The 23,326-nt window shown below is 40.5% G+C and overlaps 1 protein-coding gene across 1 annotated transcript; it reads right to left on the bottom strand.

Moving 5' to 3' along the window:
• Positions 1-459: 459 nt before the first annotated feature.
• Positions 460-9,550, bottom strand: SLC16A12 (solute carrier family 16 member 12). Its single transcript, XM_062496888.1, has 6 exons — positions 9,435-9,550; positions 7,580-7,683; positions 6,180-6,323; positions 3,192-3,783; positions 1,837-2,096; positions 460-722 (listed from the first exon to the last, which is right to left on the bottom strand). The coding sequence occupies exons 1-6, from the start codon at positions 9,548-9,550 to the stop codon at positions 460-462; spliced, it is 1,479 nt and encodes a 492-aa protein (XP_062352872.1).
• Between the last annotated feature and the right edge of the window lie 13,776 nt (positions 9,551-23,326).

Genomic DNA, 23,326 nt, shown 5'->3' with positions numbered 1-23,326 from the left:
AAACAAAAGCAAAACAGAGGACTTTGGCATTTGAAACACTCATTTGCAAAGAGTCTCATGCAAATGAAACTGATAAATATAGAGATTTTTCATGGTGTGTGTTATTAGTCCATTGAAACATACTAGACCACAAAATAAAAAGCTTCTGTTATTAATAATATTTTAAAATGTAAATATAATTGTTCAGTTTTGGTGACTGATACCTGTGGAGTCAACATTGCATTCCAAATAAATCTGTGAACACTTGTATCTACAAACTCTATTTTCAGTCTAGCTTTCTTCTATTACTGCATTAACTTGGTATTACTGTTGCTGTATGTAGATTTAAGGCAACTAAAATGAAACAGAAAAATCTAATTGAGAGATGTCTGGTTTCACAGGAGAAGTATCTTCAATGGTGTAACACCACAGAGCCATGTCTGTCTCAGGCTGTGCCATACTGAATCTCAACAGCACTTGTCACCTGTTGCTGAAGCTATTTGTATCCACAGCCAAAAATTCAACATCCCTTTGGTCTAATTCTGCTGTGACAGAATAAGCTATCGCTCCATTTGTCCAGATGTGCTGTTTCAAGGCCGTGTTACCAATGAGAGACTGCAAATGTGTTCTTTTGATTTTCTTTGCTAGTCTTGCAAAGCACAATAGCGCTGAACTAAATATCATAGAAAATCCACACAGGAGAAATGATGCAGTATAGCTGCCAGTTGTGTCCACAAGCCAACCTGTAGGGGGAAAAAAAATAAATTTAGAGGTCCACCAGTATTCTGGTGGATAATTTACAAATCCCGTGACCCAGGAGTCACAGGATAAACTTCTGGAGTTATCACATATAGATACAATCAAACAGTATAGGTTTAAATCACCATCACTATACTTTTACATCCTGAGGCAGAGAGGGATTGATTCTCAGCAGGCAAATAATATCTTTATGGCCTTTTTTTTGGAGGTGAAATCCATAAGAAAAGGCAGAGCAGTCATCACCACACTACTAAATAAACATCTTCCAATTGCACAGATTTAACTGGCAGGTTTTAGAAGGCTTAGAGAGCTCTAAGATCTTCATGCAGAAACATTTATTAAGCTATGCACAGGCTCATGCTTTACTTAAAACAATTCTATTTTGCAATAATTTTTGCTATTGAAAATTTAATTAAAAGCTTCGGGAACAGTGATTAATTGGGAATTGATGTAAACATCACACAAAATATGCAAGATACATATACTTGGTAGTTTGAAAAATATTTCAGACCTTCCAAAATTTTAAGAACTGTATCAAGTGCTTTCTACAGAATAATGATACAGCTCTGATCCTTACTTCACTCTAATGGTATGAATGGGAAAAATAATGGTTAGATATTACAAGGATGAGCTTACGACCAAACAAGAGTGAAGCTGACTCACCCCCCTGCTCAAAGCAATGTAGAGACTGAAAGAACAAGTCTACCGCTCAAAAAAAAAAAATAAATCTTGGAATTAAACTCTCTTTAGAGAGATTTATATTTAACAAAATCATGTCATTTCCCAGTGAAATATTATACATCTTCTACTTGGAGAGTTTCTAAACTACATGAAGTGGTGATTTAACAGCTCTTAGAAGTCCATTTCACACTGGTCTGTTTTTTAAATTTCATCTCACTCTGTATGTAGAAATCATCCCACTGAGACCAGGACGGGAGATCTAAAGACTTATGAATGTCCAGGTGTGTTATTGCTCGATCCAGAGGTTACCTGCGCATTCACTCTGCATTTTCTGTCCTTCCTCCCCTTTTACATCACACCAATAGGTAAATCTGAGGTACTGATAAGGTTATAGGAAAGTTAATTGGCAAAACTGACCTGCCACAGGTGGGCTCACTAGATATGGTATGGCATGAAGAAAATACACCACACCCAGTGCTGATGATAACAAAGAAGTTCCCACTACATCTGCTGTCATGACAGGGATCAGCGTTACATAGGCTCCGTCAAAGTAGCCAAAGGTAAATGAGAAAGGCACAAGCAAAGGGAAGCTTTGGAGGACTGGCAGGAAAAGACAACAGAGGCCATCCATTCCCACAGCAAAGAGGTAGCAAAAGTACCGATGCTTCTTCAGACACCTGCAAATTTCAAAATGGAAAAGAAAAGTATTATCACTGAAACCAGCATCTCAGTTTCTATGCCCTGGCATGCAGTGCTCTCCCTCTTATATAGCTCAGATTTAAGTCCATTTCCTTACACAATCTTCAAGATTAAATCACGCAGCAGATGAGCCCAGGTAGGGAAAGCTGCCCACCTACAGCTGCAGAAACATATGGCCAGCAGCAGCTCATGCTGCCTGCAGTGTTCTTCAGGATGCTCCTAGTGATGGAATGCTGCTGCCAGGATTTTTCAGTCCCCTGAAGTTTCAATGTTCAAAGCAGTATTTCATTGGGCTTTACACCCCAGCACTGCAAGGTGCTCCAAGTATTATGCATAAAATATTGCAGTATACCTCTCTTAGCTGTCACCTTTCCAGTCAGCCCTCAAATGGGAGTGAGTGTGAGCTAAGTGAGATGGCAATTCCCCTCCTTCCCGCTCCACAAAAACAATAATTGATTTTCCCCACAAACTAAATAAGTGCAAAGGATGATTCCTTTAGAATCAAAATCCTGGTTAACTTGGCCAGTATCTACTGATGTTACAGCTGCTGTACACTGATGTTTGGTCTGAGATGAGTTCACAAAGCATGGTGAGTTCTTATATACTGGAAAATGTAAAACAATTTTCAGTCAGTCCTTCCTAGCATGTGCTTAACAATACTGGTCCAGAACCTGGACCCTCTTCCATAACTTCTGTGCCTCCCCAGCAGCACAAAAGAGATGGAAAGGCAGAGGAAGCAGGGTGAAATCCCCTAGGAAATAGATACAGAGAATCACAGTCAACATACCTCAAGCAAGGGGTTACATTTCCACTATCAAACATACAAACACATCATTTTTTCAGGAAAAAAAATGATACTATACCAGCAGAATTGAACAAACTCAGGAGAGACAAAAAGATTACGTAGCAAGCATTTTTGAAAGTTAGACTGTGTTGTTGGGTTTGGGGTTTTTTTTTAAGCTACACATGTGACAGAAAGAATCCATAATGTTAAATTTTATGTGTATTATACCTTGTTTACATCCAGCCTCCCACCAGCTAAAGCTTGCACTTGATCAGCCAGCAGCCCTTACCTTCTGTCTGTGAGCCATCCAAAGGTGATATTACCAATGATGTCTATGACACCAAGTATGGACATGAGGAAGGCAGCCTGGTGATGACTCACTCCAACACTCAAAGCATAAGGCACTAGGTAGACAAAAAGAGGGCTGCAGCCATATGCCATAAATAAAATTGACACTGCCAGCACCATAAAGCCTGGCATCAGCAAAAAGTCATATTCCTTCCACGAGCAGTAGCATAAACATTCATGAGGCCATAATTTGATTAAAGGTGAACAGATGGACAGTCGCTTTAAGTCTTGTTTCTCTGTTTCAGGGACATAATTCTGTTCAAGAATCTCAGGAGCAGTTTTACAATCCTCCTTAAGAGAAATAGGCCGCATCAAGGCACCACAGACACAGAGGTTTAAAACAAAACCTCCCAGGATGAGCAAAGCTCCTTGCCAGGAAAACTGCTCAATTAAGAGCTGGACCACAGGGGCCAGGATGAAGGTACCAATTCCACTTCCTGACATGGCTATTCCATACGCCAGTGCTTTCCTTTTGTTGAAGTATTTGCCCACCATCGCAATGGCTGGAGAATAACAAAGTGCAAACCCAAGTCCTAGAAGAGAAAGCAAAGTGCAGATGGCTTAATACTAAGCATGACATATGGAACATATTAAATCAAACCACATAATATATTTTCAAATTAATAGAAAGCTTTTTCTGATTCTGTGTCATGCAGCCCAGTCTGACTGCGATGACAAACTAAGATGTAAACTAGAAACCTTCTTCCACTGGCAGGGTCACTGACTTGACAAACCTAAATGATGACAATTAATTTACAACAACAAAACTCAGATAGAAGTGATGGGGTTCACTTAATAACAAGAGCAAGGATGATCACTAAATATGAGAGAACTGGTGTACCAGCTTCTCTTGCATTCAAGATGAGGTCTTGCTCCAGGGTCTGCACTAATGTTGGCACTGGACACACTCCCCTGATGAGGCACCACTTTATGTTTTGGTCTGCTGCAACCCTGAATATTAATTTCCAGGTCTCTGAAACACAGTATAAAGAGCCTATCTCTGTTACTAATACTCTACAAAAAAAACCCTCTCTTGGTCTGCTAAACAAATTCCTTGCAACAGCTGCTTGGAGTCCTGACCGTTTTAAATCCCTGCCTACAAGTAAAGAGAGAAGGAAAGCCTCACAAAGCCAGATCCAATTGAGTAAACAAACAAGATTCATCTCTTGGATGGAGAAAAAGATTGTGGTCTCTGCTGCAGAATCAGAGAGCAGGTTTTAATCATCAAGTGGTTGCCCTAACACTAAAATATGTGTTTCTGAATTAGTAATAGAAATGAGTTTCTGACTAGGGCTTTGGAGCATGTCCTGCATTGAGGGTAAAACAGTCCCCAGTGCTTTTGGCAGAACTTGCTGATAGAGGATAAAAGAGTCCCCAGTGCCATAACCGGCTTGCCACATCCTCCTCAAAGGCCGCACTGTTTAGCAGGCACTAAACCTGCCAGGATGGAATAAGAGGATTAGAGGGACTCTGAGTGGCAGGTGCCCAGTCTGGCACCCCTCAGGAGGTGAGGGGAGAAGCAGGGCACATAGCTGGCGTTGGACCTCTACAGGCAGCAGAGCCAGAGGAGCAGCCCTGAGCTAGATATCATCACTTGAGAGCTATGAAAATCATACTCTATTAGGCATACACACCATTTATTTTTTAGTGAGTTGGCAGGAAGAAATCGGTCTCAAAAAAGCCAACAAATGTCCTGTGAAAAGTGGAAAGTTTAGGGCTGAAAACATTTTCATACCTCTTAGAAGGAACTCTGCTACTTATTGACACTCCCTAATCTCACCTCTGCTTCACTCTCTGGTTTCAAGTCCTGCTGTTTTTATGGATTTAGACATTCACTTGTTATGGTCCCAATCTGCTCTCTGGGTTGGGGGCACCACATCTAGCCTTTACCAACAGTTCACTTCTCTGCTAATCAGTCCACACAGACTAAAAGTTCACTGCTTGTAGTGAACTTGGCTCTTTACTACTCCATGTACAAATTGTAACTGCCTTTCCACCTCGATATTCACAGCAGCTCCCACTAAGGAAGCCTCAGAGACATTAACATGGTATGTAGCACAGTCCCTCGAGTTACAAGAAGCCTTTTTATTTGTTATGAACACATTTGTCAAAGATTAACATCATAATACAGGAGCAACATGTGCTAAAATAAGGATTTTTTTAAAAAAAAACAAATAAGCTGTTGGCAGCATGTGAACTGCAGTAATTCCACCAACTCGTTACTAAACTCCAGGGGACCAAGTACAAGGTCTTATATCACCGTGGCTACCAGGTCAGTATTAATGAGGAAGGAATGTCAGTGTGACCACAGGCCCCTCTCAAGTTCCTCTGTGCACAACAAACACAGGCAGATAGGACAGAGCAAAGATTTGTTTTCATCATACCTGAGCGCAAGTGGAAGAGTTGCTACAGCAAGACCAGCAAATTTTTTTTGCTTTGCAACTGGACTGTAATGCAGACAAAAGTAAGGCATACAGCTGAGGTGCCTGGTATTCACCAAGAACTCCTCTACCTCTTATTACATTTACATTTTGATTTAAACTTTTTTCCAAATATGCAAATATATCAGTCTAGAACTTCTACTATAACAAACTCCTCCCAAATCCCAGAAAAAAACAGGGAAACATTTTCATGTATATCAGCTGCAACAGCAATCCTTCCTGACCTTCCATTATTTCAGAACTTTATTGACAGTCCTCTTTCTAATAGAAGGTAAGAGTTGCTTTTGCAAGGTGCTGCACTTGTGTGATATGAGATTAGTTCTGAAGCTCTTGCTGGGGCAGCCTCTCTTTTACAATGATGGGAGCAGGTCTGAGTATCTCTATTTGACCACTGCAGTGTCAATATGACATGGAAAAGAGATCACCCATCATTTTTAGCATTCTTGTCTTGTGTTCTGGAAGCAACAAAGGGTCTGAATGCATCCTACCTGTGAGGACTCCTAATGATAAGTAGAGATGTTCCAGACTGGTGGCGAATGAGCTCAGAATTAGGCCAGAAGATGCAAGCAGCCCACCTAGCATGATGCCGACTTGGCAGGATACATGATTACTGATTAAACTCCCAAGGGGGGCTTCAAAAAAACAAATAAGTAGTAGTTAATGCAGGTCCTCACACACAGCGCAGTGCAACAGTTATAAACAAAAAGGAAGCAGGAGGAAGCAGGAGAAAATGGTAATTGCAGCTACAGAGTACTCTTCCAACATACCCCTGTAGCAATGGCATGAACACCAAATAAAAAGAAAAAAACTTCTAAAACTAATTTTCCTGAAAGTTGGGATAAAGCTGAAATTTACAGTAGTTTCCTCAGCAGCCATCTCTGTAGATCAAAGTCATTATGGAACACAGCTAATCTGCAGTGTCAAGGGGTCAAAACTGGTCACAGCAACAGCTCACACTGTTCACTACTCCATACTAACAACACACAGACTTTTCCCCACCTGGAATTTGCACTTCAACCCTCAGTAACTTCAGGTGTGACTTCCTCAGAACTCCCCAGCCTTCTGGGCTCTGGCTTAGACTCAAGTGGAGAAGTCTCACATCTTCTGGACAATCTCCAAGACTGCTACCCTTCTCCTGCGCTTCTCCAATACTGATGTCTCCCTGATCACCCTGCTTTTACCATGGGGTGTCATCATCAGCCCTCTTCCCCTCTACTACCTGCATTGTCAGGGCAAGGTTACCCTTACTTCTCTCTTTTCCCCAAGATAAAACCTGGCTTTCACAGGTGAGTTGTTGCATCTCATTCTAGCTGTGTCTCTCTGCCTTTCTAGCATTTTTATGGATTAACATCTTCTACAGGACTACAGCATGGATATTCACCAAACTGTACAGCTTTAAAGCAAAACCATGAGAAATTCAGTACAACTGCTGCATTGATGCACATGATTTTTAATAATATCATATTTTCTTTTGAGAGAGAAGACTATTTGTAAACACACACTTTTGATAAAAGGAGGATGGTTGTGACTTGATCTGGAGGCAAGACGTACATCCTGTGCTACATCTCAAATATGGCTCCAATCAAAGGGCAAAAGAAACAATTACTCAGTTAATAGCTCTCAAACATGAAGTGTCCCAATAGAGCTCAACAGAAGTACATTTCTGAAAAATTAGATCATTTCACAAAACAAAGTTCTGCTTCTTTTCTTTAGTATGAAGACCCTCCCTTGCACAACTGTGTTGGGAGAAGCAGCTTGGATATACCATACCCCAGAGATCCCACAGTTGCACTCTTTCCCAGCTGACTCCACCACCTTGTGAGCATGCTAAAACCAGATGGAGCTGATACAAAATCAGCCATATTACTCTTAAAAGGGTAATACACACCACAAAGCATTGTAGCACAGTCGACAATGGAATGGATCCAAGCAGTTCTGGCATAATCCTGCCCAAAGTATGCCTGGAACTCCACAAAAAAGATAGAGATGCACCTAGGACAGAAAACATGTATACCAATCTGTTAAACATGGAATATTTGCCTCACAGAAAATGCTGGTCTCACTCTTCAGGTATAAGAATTACTCACTTGAAGGCCCTCTCCCACTCCCAGGAAAATCAAAACTGTGGTCAGGAACATTATAATGTCACACATTTCTTGCTGGGGTATCTGCTGTTAGAGTTTTTTAACTCATAGTGTTTTGAACTAAAAGGAAATTGAAATGGTAATTTTCACCAGAAACTTATAGTCCATATGATGATGTTGCTTCCCTGGCACACAAAGCCCTGGCTTCACAGTTCTTCACTGACCTTGTTGCTCACTATTCCACACCTGCACAAACTGTGAGGGTAATGTCAATATAAAACCTACAGGGCAAACACCGCCCAAAGCTGTGTGCTCATGGATGGACAAGTGCAAAGTAACTCCCTCAAACAGAGAATCAAAACACTGCAGGAACCTGTAGAACTTCCGGCAGTTTAATAAAACGCTTCCCGGAGAGGTCACTTGGCTCAACTAAACTAGTGTTACTTGTTACTGTTTAACATGTCCCTGCAGTGGAACAGATTAAAAGGCTGCATAATTTCATTCTCTTTCCTGGATCAACAAGAGATATTTTTTCCCCCTCTTTTTTCCTGAATCAGTGAATGACCACTTTCATCAGCTATTTTTATTGCACATACTTCACCATTCTATACAATCTAATGTTTGCCAGCCATTAGATGATTTCCTGGATGTAACACATTGCACACATGATCAAGGAATTAAATCCACTACGAATTCTCTGCTGTTATTATGGAATTGGTACATTTGTATGCATTAACTAACACTGTATAAGTGTTTCTGTCCCATTCTATGCTGTTGACTCCAAGACCCTAGATCCCTAAAGACTTAATACCCCTAAACCTTTGAGCTTTATTTTAAAAGAAATAAGAACTTTATCTTGGAAACACTGTACTTACATTATACTGACTGTCCAACAAGACATTCTTTCAGTTTTCCTCACTTACCAAGGTGCTTATCTCTCTGCTTAATATAGCTAAATTGTCCATGTTCACACACACCAGGCTCTTCTATCTCCAGTCAACATCAGTGTGAAAGCAATCTCATTCCAGATTGCATTATGTTTATGCAAGGCAGCAGTCTGGTCCTGTTCTATTTTCGAGAAAATATTTTCTGCATATTTTGGATACCAGAAGGGTGTACAGAGGGGTCTCTTCTCTAGGGCTTGGACCTTCTCAGGCAGGACAGTACCCGAAATGCTCGCAGCAGGAGAAGGGGGTTTGAAAAGCATTCACATGCTTTTCACATTGACTCAGGGGTCACACAAATTCACCGGGACTGGCAAAAATCAGCAGGGCTGTGGGTTCAGAGGGACACGGTGACCCCAAAGAGACCCTATGCAATTCCTCCCTCCCCAGCCAAACCACCACAGCCTGAAATAGCGCTACCTGCCCCAGGCCTTGGCTCTGTAAGGAATCAAGGAGCGGGTGCTGAAAGCTAGAGCAGCTGTCAGAGGAGGTGAGACTGAAGCCAGAGGACTCACAATTCCTCGGTTGTCCCCGCAGCCTTGGGGGTTTCAGAAAGCCTTGGAAAATGTAGCAGGAGAGAGTCTGTACCTAACCAGAATAAACCTGCCAGCTGCGCCACATCGGGGGAGATCCCAAACCCTCCTCCTAAGGCGGGAGAAAAAAAAAGCAGCCAATGCCACAAAGAGAGCACGAAGACAAGCAGCAGTGCCTTTACCTTGTGACGGCCCTGGTGCAGATGGTGACAAGGAAGCAGCCAGCGACGATCATCCATCCCCAGCCGCCATCGGGAGGGCCGGCGCGCCGGGCCCGGCGGGACGAGGCCGAGGCCATGGCGATGGCGATGGCGATGGCTCCCGTTCCTGGCCTCAGCGGCGGCGCCTGGCTCCGGCCCTCAGGGCCGCCGCGGGCCGGGGCTGATCGGCACATGGGTCTGCGGCCATCTGGGGAGAGAAACGGAGAGAAACGGGCACAGCGGGAGTCAGGACACACTGCACACGCTGGAACGTGAATGCCTGGGCACAGCAGCCTGCCTCAGCTCTACCCACTGCAGAAAAGGGAGTGGTCTCTTTCACATGCAGTTTATGAAAATTTGTTGGAGCCAAGAGGGCCATCAGAATTGGAGCCAGTATCTGGTATCATGTTTTTAATGGTAATTTAGGTAGTTTGCCCAGCACTTGCTTCCTAGCACACAATGCCCTCTTCCCTGCTACGTGTCACTGCGTACACGTGTAAGTCACTTTACTGCTGCCAGTCACTCCATCACCCCAGCAGGCTCCTCCACTCATGCCAGTCCCTGGCCTGAACTGCATTTTCAACTGCAATCTCTGCTCAAACCAGCTATTCTTCCTTGTACACAATTTAGTGCAAAAGTTTTGTTTGGGAGAACGTAATTTCCACCTTTGTACAGGAAGGGGATATTTACTCCACAACCAGAGCAGATCTGATGATAAAATGACCTCCTCATTCTCACAGGTTAAACCCCAGATGAAAGCTGTAATCAGCAGGACACAGCAACTTAATTTTGTGAGCATGGACAGTTCACAGAAGGTTAGAGCTAGCCTGTTCCCTCTCCTAACCACTTAAATCAAAACTGTGCCTACATCCAGGCCATAAAATGGTCTCTAAATGCACACTGGGTGCTCCAGGACACTCCCAAATGTGCCAAATGACACCCACTGGGCCCTGGGTGAGTAACTAAGTCATGTACTTTTCTGATGGGACCCACAGCCCTTAGTCCTTTCTGCATCAGTGACTGAATGGCAGAGCTCAACTGAGGGATCTGAAGTGCCCCAATTTTCTCAGTGCAGGAGCACGAAGTGCTGGATTTCAGTCCATGTTTCTGCTGTCACCAGCAAGCCCTTAGCCTCTGGATGGATCAAAGATTAATAAGATATAAGCAGAAATCTGGGATGTCTTTTAGTTTTGCTTGAAGAGAAAGCTCAAATAGCTTCTATATTACCTTGCTACAACAGATGCTAATGTGCAAGATTCCCACCGACAAGAACCACAGGCTTCCCAGGAAGGGTTACCATTAGGGCAGGTCAGAGGGCTACAGAGCCCCTTAAAATGGCAGCTCAAGAAAGCAGCTACCTGGCTAACAGTGTGTATCATTGATCCTTAAATCTGCTTAGACAGGTGATGCTCAAGGCTTGAGTCTGCAAAGCAAAGCCCAGAGCTCCCTGACCCAAAACAAGACACTCTAGAACCAGCCCTAAACACCACCACATCTGAAATTTTGAGAAGCGTTCATCAGTTACCTCCTTGAGATACCCAGAGTTGCAGCTTAAAACCAAAATCGGAATTATTTTAAGAAAACACATACACACTGCCAAACTCAAAGGTGAGCAAAATAGGAGAAAACAGGTATGACAAACAAAAAACAAGAATGTTGAAGGCTTAGTTGAATTCCTACTAGACTGTAAATAATATTCTGTAACAACACTGTACAAGAGGAACAACAGACTCTTTTTTGAAAAGAAAATATTTGGTAGTGTTCTGGCTCAAAAAGGATAAAGTAATCCTAACCTGATTTGATTTCAAAGCCAAAGAATTGCAGCTGATCATACAGGGTATGATCAAGCCCTTTGTCCTAGCACAACTCCATAAATGTTAGAAACACAAAATCCCTGGTGCAGATTTCAAAGATAGAGGTGTATTGGGTTTGGATGGCCAGGGTTTTGGTAGTGGGAGACCTACAGGGGTGGCTTCTGTGAGAAGCTGCTAAAAGCTTCCTTCACATCCAGCAGAGCCAAAGTGTAAAAGCCAGAGGCTGTGCTTTCATACGAGGCATCTAAACTGCCATGGGAAGTGAACACCATTCATAACCTTGCAACAAAATGTGTGCTTGTCAACATTTTTGAACAGTGACTCATGCTGGCCATGTTTGAAACAATATCCTTGAAAAATATCCGTGAATAAAATATCCACAAAAGATGCCAAAACTATATTATACTGCCATCCAGTTATGCAAGCTAAACAGCTAACATTAAATATCAGTTCCAGGTCTTTCCTTGTATTCCTCAGGTACCATGTATTTTTCCTCCTGAACTAATCAGTGTGTATAACACAATTTACTTTAGTCCAAAACTGTTGTATCATATTTTGAAATAAAAACTACTGTCCTATTTTCTCTCTTCATATAATAGACTTTGCTAATATTTATTTATAATTAAATATTTGTAAAAATCTTTCTAATAATTCAGAGCCCAAAGGAATTCCCACTACAAGCATTAGACATGTACTAAAGCTATTTTATTACCATCTCTTCCATTGTCACAAACATCTGTTTCATCACAAGGTAAATTGTATTATAAGGCCTTTTCAAGGTTATTCTCTGTGTTTTTATAGAGTCTAGCACAATAGTTATTTTCACTGCACCACAAAGTACTATTACAATATAACCCACACTAATGAACTACAAGAGAGCTCAGGTATTATAAAAACTCTAATGACCTGATTTGCTTCTCATGTCTGTGGCTCTTTGGAGAGAAACATAGTACTCTGCTCTGCCTGGTTAAGGAAACCATTCCCTCTTTGTATGAAGAATAAGCCACATCTCAAATGGGACACGTGACATGGCTACAGTTTGGATTACCTATCAATGGCCACAGTTGCTCACAAAGATCAAACAAGAATTCATGGCCAGGGTTACTAGACCAAAAAAACAAGCAAAAAACTGGTATCTCATGGGTAGAGGTGAATTTAAAAGGTCCCAGCTAGATGCAGCTTTTGCAAATTAATTTCTAGGCTGATTAGAAAAATCCCACAAAGCAAACGCAGAAGAGTTGAAGGTTTTAAATGTCATCTTCAAGGAAATTCAATTACTAGAACTTACACACATAAAAATCAGTGAAAGCTCCAGAATGGAGACCAGAACAGTTTGCCTCTTCTGACACAACTTTTTAACACACAGCAAAAAATGTCAGTGCAATTCACAGAGCTCTCTGAGAAGTTTCTGCAGGTGCCTACATGACCAGCAGCACATCACTGGCCTCTTCACAAGCCTCTCCACTATACTCAAACTTCTGACACAAATATAAATAAATTGGGGCATGATTAGCTAATGCAGGAAAACAAGAAAGCATGTTTGTAGGCAAGTATGGCATTATTCACAAAATCTGAGCAAGGCTGGAAATCCCTGCAGACAAAAGTTAAAGGATACCAGGTACAGGACACACACCCATGGACTCATCACTTGGCACATACCTTGTGTATTTGCCTTCCAGCACATGCTACTAATTTGTGAGCTGACTATATCTCTCATGTATAGATTCCATCCAGGTAACAGTTTTGCAGGGTCTATGTTACATTTTGAGTAAGTGGGCGTGAACTAATGACTGATTCTTGATTTTTAACTGATAAGGTCAATTGTAGCTTCAATGAAAGTATAGTTTTGGGCAACAACTGCCTTGTGAAATATGTACAAACGCTGGACCAACAACTTGTCAGATGGCTAAGGCAACAGCTGCATGATTCATGATTCTTCATGTTAGATCAGTGAATGACCAGATCATCAAGCAGTACAATTTCATTTAAACCACCACCACATCCCCGTCTACTTAGATGGAAAACAAAATTAAATACTTTTGTGAGGGTCTGCATCTAACCTAGCCACAAAAAATAAAAAAGCTCTACCATCACGTTATCCTGCCAAATTCATTTGAACAAGCAGAGCTAGTGCCAGTGCTTTGTACTATGTGCCACCACATTTTGCATCTAACACTAAGGGCCTCAGGGTAGATTTATTGCATTATTGCAAGTTCAGTAAGTTATGTTCAAATGCCTGGATGACTGAATAGCCCATAAGAATCCATGAATTAACAGGACACTCATAAAGTTCAAGCTATTTAGCTCAAGAGTTTCCACAAGTAATATAGTTAGGTGGAACTTGCATAAGTACATGATCCATCACAGAGAGATCCTGAGCAACTGAGACATAACACTGCAGCACTTCTGCAGGCTTGGCAAGGAGAGTCTTTGCTTTTGATTTTGGGTTTGAGCAGTATATTTCATTGCCCCTTCCACAGGAAAGAAGGGGGTTTTTTGTTTGTGGGTGGTGGGTTTTTTTTGTGTTTTTTTTTTTTTTTGGTTGGTTTTTTTTTTTGTTTTTTGTTTTTTGTTTTTTTTTTTGTTTTTTTAATATTCTGATTATTTAGGGTAGAGGGGGAACTTCCAAGATTACCAAGATGGATAACTAACCCTTCAATAAGCAGAAATATAGACAAAAATTTTCAGAGGAGTCAACAATCTCCACACACAGAGCCCTAACTAATTTTAATGCACAAACAGTAGCAGCTGGGTGGCATGGCCTCAGCCTAGATCTCTGGCCCAACTTCCCAGGCAAGTTTCAGATCAGGGTTGAGACCCTAGTTCACATTTTTAGCTGTACATTAACGTACTTGGGAAGAATTCGATGACATGTCAGGCTAAGTAAACATAGATTAGTTATTTGGTTACACGGTTACTTGCTGTTATTTTCCCACAACCCTGTCAGGAAACATTTAATGAGGTTGCAAGCAACTGAAAACAACCATATTATAAAAAATGCCTGGCCAACAGGAAAAGGCCATCCAGATTCCCTATAGCAGATTAGTGCAAACCTCATCTCCTTGACTCCCCACTGGCTTCAAGGAGTGCTGTGCCTTTCACAGCCACTGAACTAATAGGCAAGTTAAATAATTACCTTTCTTGTTGTTGCACATATCTAAAAACACTTATGTTAACTGACAATTTCATTTGGAGCTTAGGAAACTTCATTTGCTTACACCCTGATGCTGTTTTCTAATTATCTGTATGGTGGATAGTACAGATTGAGGACTCTGCAAATGAAGTCAAGCAGCAAGAAAGCATATTTTATCTGAACAATCATGTCCTTCCCCTTCCCAAATGCCAGTTTGCTCCCATGTTGCATCTTTTTCTTAAACTTTCTGGCAAAGGATAAGACTCTTTTCTGCATATTTGCTCCACTCTAAGGCCTGGCAGCCTTAGATAGCCTTATAGCCTGAGATACTATAATGTATCTCAGATATACATGAAAGTTTCTGCTGCTTAAGACGGCTGAAGAAAAGCAGGGTTAAAATATACTCTCACAAAACAGTTCTATACTTTGCTATATAATTTTCACCCAAACACTAAGTGAATGTGCTTTGCGGTGAGTTCAAAGAAGATACAAGTGGGGTGAGGATGGTACAAATTCTGCTGATCTCTTAGAAAGCCTTAGTTACTCAATGTGCCCTGGCAGCTCACTAAACAGTGACTCTTTTCCTCCAATTAAAACATTAGGTTTAATTTTGTCAGGATAAATAACCTACCTAGCAGTTACCTCAGCAGCTGTTTTTGAGAATCCTAGAAAGAAAACAACTGCTCCTGAGAGCATCTCCCCCACTCAGTCACTCAGCAAGCAGAAAGGAGTGAGGTTGCTAAAAAGGCACAGCCATAACCTTGCACCTCATCACAAGGTCCCTTCTGCCAGGAAAAGGAGCACAAAAATCCACGGCAGCTTAGCAACCAGCCAGCACAGTGACAGGAACCACTGACCTTTTAAACAGCTCACGGCCAGGAAAGTGCTTGCTGTTCCCTCTGCCCACCTCTCCTGCCACCCTAAAGGTTTCTTTCTTTAAATAAATTCGTTCAATAATGATATCACAGCAGTGTGAAGATGCAAAGCACATGTATGACAAAGGACAGAGGAACAGCAGGTACAGTCACACAGGGCCAGCATTTTTCCTACCTTGTTTGCTTGCTCCATTTACAGTGCTGGTGTAACAACACTGGCAGAAATGTTGTTACAGAAATACCATCTCCAGTGCCCGACAGTTTGAGTGCTTTTTGAAAATGCTCCATTTGCAGAGGGATACAGCTTCAGCCAGAGGAACAAGCGTAAGGTGAGGTTTGTATCACAGCTGCCCCACAGCAGGAACACACAGATCCCAGACCACAGTGGGATCTCCACTGCTCCACTACTTTCTTATTTTCACCCTATCCTGATTACACAAAATCAAAATGGCTCTGTGTGTTTAGATGCCTTTGCAATTTCTTTGAGAACTGCATGGAAGGATTCTGTGCAGTTTATCCCAACAGAGTTGGCCCAAAAGTGTATTACCAGCATAAATAAGCACAGAATCCAACATTCATTTTTGTCCATTCCATAATGCAGAGATGTACATGTTAGATCATGTTAGCTGGAAAAATGAGACTTACATAATTTTTTTTTTTTGCACCAGTGTGAAATACATCCAAATAATTAAACTGTATGTTCCATTTGCTGCCTTTACCATGAAGATGGAGTGGCAGAGGCCTGAGAAACTTGTGACAGTCTCTGTGCCCAGAATGCCAGGACACGCTTCCAGAACAGGTTCATTCACACCAGTGAATTTAAACTGTACTTTTCTGATGAACATCAACACACACAGCTTTCAAAGTCACTTTAAGAACATTCGTGCAGATGAATTTTATGAAGAACAAGTACAAAGCAGTTTAAGCACAGCTGGAGAACATTCATTAATGCGTGAAAGGTAAGAGAATCACATATATTTACTACATTTAACCTATGCATCTAGCTCTAGGGCAGTTTAATATCTTCTTGTATTTACCCTATTCACATAGCTCTAGGACAGATCTATCTTTCTTGTTCTTCAGATTACACCAAATATTATTTCTAGGCACTTGCTACATTCATGTTGACCTCTTGTTTTAATACTCTCTTTCTATTCTCTTTGACTGCTGCATCTTTAATGAAGTCAAAAATAAAATAAAATAAAGAACTATGAATAAAAGAAAAAACAAAAAGGGCATAGTATGAGTATCAAAGAGAGAAGAGGAAGAGAGAAGGTAAAAGCTAGCTAACAATAATATGTATGCTCTATGGGACAGTGTAGCATAAGATTATATATTTTACAGGTTTTGAAAGAGTTCATTTTTTTTTGCGTGTCTTGAAGGATCAAGGACAATCACATCTGACCACTGACCAGAGTCCTTTGCTAGCTACCTTAACTTATATAATAGAGCACATTTAAATGGGACAGGGTATTTGATATGAGCACAAAAGATGCAGACAGCTGCAAACCCTCCATTGACTTGTCTAGTTAGGAGAAAAGGAGGTACTCTTTTTTTAGTTTTTTTTCCTTTTAGGAAAAAAAACAAGACACTTTTTTGGCCTCTTTTGATTCCCCATATATCCACAATAGAAATTGCATACCACAGTAGGCACTACAGCCACCATTCTGGCAGGCAGCTAAGTCCTAAATTGTTCTTAAATACATGGAAAATAAAGACTTTAATTTTGCACAACTCTTGGGATGCAAACACTATTTCTAATCTAATCTATTTTCTCAAGTCAACAGCTGTCCCATTCTGCACCCTGAGTTAGCCATTTAACTCAAAAAGAACAGCTTGTTTTGATTTCAGCAGTCTATTTATCAAGAATTATATGATTATGACTTTGACTTGTTTAAAAACAGCCCAGGAGGTTCTTTGTAACCCTATGTTCCTAAATAAAAATACTTCATTGAGCATCTTAAGGCTGTCTCTCTATATTGTCAGCTTTTTTTCCTGTTTAAATATGCATCTGCCCAATCTCTAGACAAAAACAGAGTTGATGTTTTTCTGAAAAGAATGGCTGATGAATCCATGGAAATATTCCCTGTGTGAGCAAGTAATCTTGCAGATTATGCACGTATTTACAAGCAGGGTACACATTCAGCCTCCCAGACCTTCATAAAATCAATATCTCTCCAACACCGTTACAAATGTTTGAAAAAAGAACTTCTTACCTGAAAGTTCATTTAGGCTCATTGTGCCAGAATCAAAGTAAATAAAAAAATCTTAAAAAAATCCTAAAACAAAACCTAAATCCAACCTAACTTTTAATTTTTGCCATAACACTAAGAGGAGAAGCACATTAAGACAGATTGTAATGAGTGTCTCATATTTTTCCAGTTTTTTAACCATAACATTCCTGAATAAATCTGGATGCTTTATTTTGAAAATGTGTAACCACTTTTATACATTTAAGGAGGGATTTATCCATGATACCAGATAAAAGCAACATTAATAATCTATTTGTGTTGCAGTAGTACTTTGGGTCTTCCAATCAGAGAGCAGTGTCACAGGGCTGGGCATCATACAAACATCTGATAAAACTTGCCCTCCATCCAAAATGTATCCAGATAGAGAAGATGAAATGTGTAACAGCCCAGCTTATTAACTCTATCACTGTGCTGAACAGCAAATGCTCATTGTTTGCTCCAGCTAATGCACATGAGGGAGGTGGCTGCTGGAGACAATTGAACAGCAGTCTGGAAAGCAAAGGGATGCTAAGCAGCTGGTAGAGAATGGAGGTGCCAGAGAGGGGCATAGGTGAGTGGGGTGGCACAAAAGAAGGGCAAGAGTTTTTACCCAAAAGTAAAAATACTTGATACAGATGGCAAAAGGAAGGGCTGTAGAGCAGCACAATACTCATCAGCTGCTCCTATACCAAGCAGTCACTGGGAAAGGAAGGGCCATGCTTGCCTCCCACAGCAATCACTTTGCCACACTGGTCCTTAAGTTCTCAAAGTTGCCAGAAATTGCTAAATTCAATGGTACAGCTGGAGTAGTTACTCTCAGTAAGGAGTAACAGTATGTGAAAATTCCTTGTCTCTTAAAACCATTGTGTGGGGCTTACAGAAACCAACAGCCTGACAGAGGGGGTCTACAGAAAAGGGTTCTACACAAAAAGGTTAAGCAAATGGTAATGGAACCCACTTGACTCCTTTATGTAGCTTCTGGCTAGGTTAGTCCTTAAATAATGTAGTTTAAGCACAGAGGGTAAAAAACACTGAGGAATATTTTGTAGGAAAGCACCTTTGCATAGAAATCTTGACTTTAACTTAACTCCACTTGAAAATATGCATTTTTGATTTACACTCTAAAGGGTTTTTAACCTGCCATGGTTCTCACCATTCTGTTTCTCAGTGGGATGAAAAGAACAGAGAGCCAGACAATTTTCCTTGAGTACATGGTTGTTACTGAAATCTGAGCTGAGATTGTCAGTGAGCGCACCCTTAACAAGGCTGCGGCCATGCATGTTCTATCTTATGATGTCAACATACAGATATGCCAGAAATCTCTGATGTTTGCCATTTTTCTAATACCTCTTAATTTTTTAATATTCCTACATTTTCCTAATGTAGAAACAGGTGGTGGGTAGACAATGGCTTTTGGAAGGTTTTTGGAAGAGTGTTTTTTATTTACCTATAATTACTTTATATTTATCTGTTAATTTTGAGTTTCATAATGTATCATTAATGATGATTAAACATTTCTTCAAACACTTCTTGTTTACTGTTAAGCTTAAATATGTGATAGTATAATAATTCTTCTGAGTCATTTCTGTCTGTTCAAGGATCTATGCACTTCTCTAGATCAGACACTCATTAGTGTCCTCTTATATCCTTAAAGAGATGTTAACATGTGACCATAATTGACTGGAAATTCTGAAAAAGTTTTTAATCAAAGTAGTCTTCAAGTGACACTTTTCCCACATCTGGTATATTAATTTTTCCATCTTCAGGACAACCTTGGCCTGAGAAAGAATGCCACTGCAGAGCTGCAATGGAACATGTGAAAATAGCACTTCTTTTTCAGACCATTATGTAGTTAGTCTGTGGAAATCACTACTCACCCCTTTCTTCACTGATTCTGCACCCCAGATTCTACTTTGGTGCTAAGGATTCAAAAACTAACCTCTCTTAGGTTACTGGGGATGGCCTGGTGAATCATATAACAAGCAAATGTTGTTCTGATCCCTCCAGAGAAAATTAGTGTTCTCAGGCATGCCAGGAGTGCTCAGGCACCAACAGTGCAGCTGTGCCTGGGTAAAACTGAGAGGCTGACAACATGGAGACACGTCTCCCTGAATGTACCTGCAAGTGCCAAAGGCCACCCAAAAGCTCTGGATGCTGCCAGCTTCTGTGTGTTGTCTCTGCCAGCTTTTGTGTCTCTAAGAAATGAGTGCTGATGAACAGCAGCTCCAGCAAATGTCCTCAGAGGGGAGTCCCAACCTGGGGAAGCATTGACGGCCCTTCTGCAGTGTCCTGGGAGAGGTGACACCCAGTCCAAGCTCCTGCTTGGCAGAGGAGATCCAGGAAAGCAGGAGGCAAAGCCAGGGGACACTTGTATGTCCTCACCTAGAAGTCTCAGTGATATGCTTAGAGAACTTGTACCTGTACTTGGAGCTCTTTTACAGTTATCACCTTTTCAGCCTTTCTGTTTACGGAAAAACCTTGTTCAAGCTGTGCAAAAACTGATTTGGTTTATAATGTCCTTGATGTGCCTGGCTGGGTTTTAGTAAGATGCACTTAAACAAAGACATATTTTATCCCATGTTCTTGAAGAGTTCAGAGCCCAAGTGGCATTGTTGGGGTTTTTACAATTCACACAGAAAAATACTTTCACAGTCAAGATTTCAAGATTTTTACACAAGTGCTACCTAAAAGGAAAGGAGATGACTGTTTTAGAAAACAAATTCTGTACCTACAGAGCAAGCTATCCAGAAGGCTGTCACTATTCATCTGATGGTTTAGGGCTGCTGCTAGTGTCAATTTATCATCATCCTCAACGAGCAATATTTGCCAAAGCTAATCAGGCATGGAAAGGCAAGGCAGGGTATTTCCTTTTGTTCACACAGGCTTATGTTCTGAAACAAAGCTATTAGGATACTCGATGCTATGCATGCTCTTCTAATGGACAATATGCACCATATGATAGCAAACTGTCACCATGACTATTATTTGTCTTGGGAGGTTTCCAGCTGAAATTATAAACTCTGTAAAAAAAGTCAGATAGCTCTGGTATCATGTCAGAACCACAAATTATTTTTCCTTTACTGATGTTTTTATATAATCATTGTATATTGCAATTGTGCATTAAAATAATCCCTGGCAGGAATGGTAGAAAAATCTCTAAACACCGTACAGATCACTGTTCAAGACAGAAAACCAGGATGTCTGTCACTTCCTGAAACAGACTTCTGAAAGCAGCTGCTGATGAATGTGGTTTTACAGTGTTAGGTACTTCTGAGAAGTCACTCCACTAATCACATTTACCTTACTAAAAAAGCAAAATATAATATATTGTAATAGATCTGTATGTACATTCCAACGAACACATCTCTGCACAAGTAGCCTCACGTGTCACTGCACAAACCTTTCAGAAAGTAACAAAAGGGAAGCTACTAAGTTGGGAAGGAAACATTAAATATTAAAAGAAAAGACAAGGAAACAGAAGTCAAGAGGAAAAACTTTTAGCATGCCATACAAAATACATCTCTGACCAGGAAGAATGCATTTGACAGCATGCACACAGGGAAAATATGCATCTACTCACAAGGAACTGTTCTGGTGAAATCACATGCTGGAAGTTAACAAACAACCAAAGTGTCTTGGGCAGATCAGCACATTCTTCATGCTCAGTCTTCACTCAGCCTCACAGAGCCATCCATGTTTCAACTAGATCCTTGCTTAATACCTTATTTTAGTTTCTAGGAAAACTTTAAAGCTTTGAGAGAAGTGCCCCAGGTTCCCTTTGCCGAGTGAATACTGGTACAGCTGCTTGATTACATCATTTTCAGAAAAGATCATCAGGAACTTTCCATGATACTTAAGGGTGTACCCCTGCTAGTCAGCATTGCAGCCCAGAAATACAGTTTCTCAATTTTTTGTCAAAGAACATTTCTCTTCAGAAAATGTTTTTGCTTCGGTAAGTGAAATACACACAAAAAAATCACCCTGTTATACCTTAAGTATGTTTTACCACTGCTGTCCAGATTTCTTTTTTAATTTCTTTAGAAGTTAGTCCCCATTTTCATATTCTCTGATGTTCCCATACATATCCTTAGCTTGCATCCTCTCAGCTCCACAGAAACACAGAACCGTCAGCCAGCAGAACATTACAGTAAGTGTTAAAACAAGACTGTGATGGAGATGTGATTGGAAAGAATATTTGAAAAAATATCTGACCACAAGAAGCACGGGATTATCTTAACTCATAAAAAGCATGAGTCCAAAAGTTTTGCTCCAAGAGACCCAAGGGTGTCTCTGGCAGGAAAAAAGCTGTAAGTAGTGAGGGCAGAAATTTTACAGAAGAGAAGTTTGAGGTACTCTAGCAGTAAATGAGACCGTATGTAGAAAATCAGGAAACCACTTTCTTCAGATTGTATCACATTTGTGTTTTCTCTTCAACATCTACACTGTAAAGCCAGATAGCTATAAAAGAAGGAGGAAGAGCCCATCTGGAGGAGCAAGACAAGACGTTAGGGAGTCATCTTGTTAAATGTTTGACAGCAATGATAAGAGAGCCCATAAAAGGTGACATTTTAAAGTGCTTGAAAAGGGAAAGAAAGAAAGAGGCTGATGCTATCTAAGAAAACCTAGAAATTTATGTAAGAACTGGTTATAAAAACATTGGTAAAAATTTTGTTTCTTCTTCCTAATAAACCCAGTCCTAATTACAGCAGCTGAATACTTGCAGCTCCAGAAACAGCACAGCCTGCCAAATCTCCCATAAAATGCCCAAAGGCTTCTATGGGCAAACGCTCAAATGAAAACACTTCAGAATCAAACTATGCAGCCTCTGCCTTTTCATCTGATCCTACAGGCCAACTTGCTGGCCATTTATCATAGCTTCTGGAACCACTGAATTGGAAAGTTTATAAAAACAAAACCCTGACTAAAAAAATCACAAATAGATTGCAGAACTAAGCATAGGCTTTCAACCTGATACCATGCTCCAGGATGCATTAAATGCAAGTTATAAGAAAGTTTAAAAAAACCAAAAGTAGTCCTGGCTTTTCACTCTCAGCTTCATTATTCACATTACTGGTCAAGGAGCCATGGTGAAGAAATGCATTTGCTACCTGTTTAGACTGCACAGTCAAATGAATATCATCTGGTCAAAGTCTCACCACATGTCAGCTTGCAAACACAAGAACAAGATTTAAAAGGATGGCCCAGCAGTTATCCTCTTATCCTGCTATTAAAACCAACCTTGTAATTGTCTCTTACCTAGATCTCATTATAAATAATCCTTTTAGTGGGATCAGTTTCACTTTAAACACCTTAATACATGGATGAAAAAAGGAGCAAAAATAACTCAAGAATTATCAGAAAGCAAAATATAATTTCTAGAACCAATGTTCATATATTGATACACAGAGGATGATATTCCTTAAAATCTTTTTGCTGTGATGTTAAATTTTTTCTGTAAAAATGAACAGGTCATAGTGTTTTTTTGAAGAACATCTTGTATTTACAATGGAAGTTCACCCCCTATAGGGAATAAACTATAACTCTCAAGACAGTATTATTTAAATTGCTTCTGAATTACCTGAAAGAGTAACTTGGAGCATCCCAAAGAAGACTTGTTAAAAGGAATTATTGGTTCACTCATAAATTCATTTACTCCATAGTAACACAAGGATAATCTTGATCTCACTCTAAAACTTATAAACAAAAACTAAGGTCAAATTAAATTATTATCTTTGTTTTTAGTGACAAGATCTCTCATTGAGTTAAGTTTCCATTTCCAATTGAGTATCACTGGTGTATCTTGGTACCCTGAAAAAAACTG

Source organism: Cinclus cinclus, chromosome 7, assembly GCF_963662255.1.
Source record: "Cinclus cinclus chromosome 7, bCinCin1.1, whole genome shotgun sequence".
NCBI lineage: Eukaryota > Metazoa > Chordata > Aves > Passeriformes > Cinclidae > Cinclus > Cinclus cinclus.
Note: the sequence above shows the minus strand (reverse complement) of the source record. Positions and strands in the feature narration are given on the sequence as shown.

Excerpts from the sequence above, each read along its gene's own strand:
- SLC16A12 (XM_062496888.1), bottom strand. The coding sequence starts at position 9,550 with ATGGCCTCGGCCTCGTCCCGCCGGGCCCGGCGCGCCGGCCCTCCCGAT. Across the intron at positions 6,324-7,579 it reads CTGTGCTACAATGCTTTGTG|CCCCCCTTGGGAGTTTAATC; the intron begins GTGTGTATTACC and ends GTTTTTTTGAAG. Across the intron at positions 2,097-3,191 it reads GGATGGCTCACAGACAGAAG|GTGTCTGAAGAAGCATCGGT; the intron begins GTAAGGGCTGCT and ends TGAAATTTGCAG.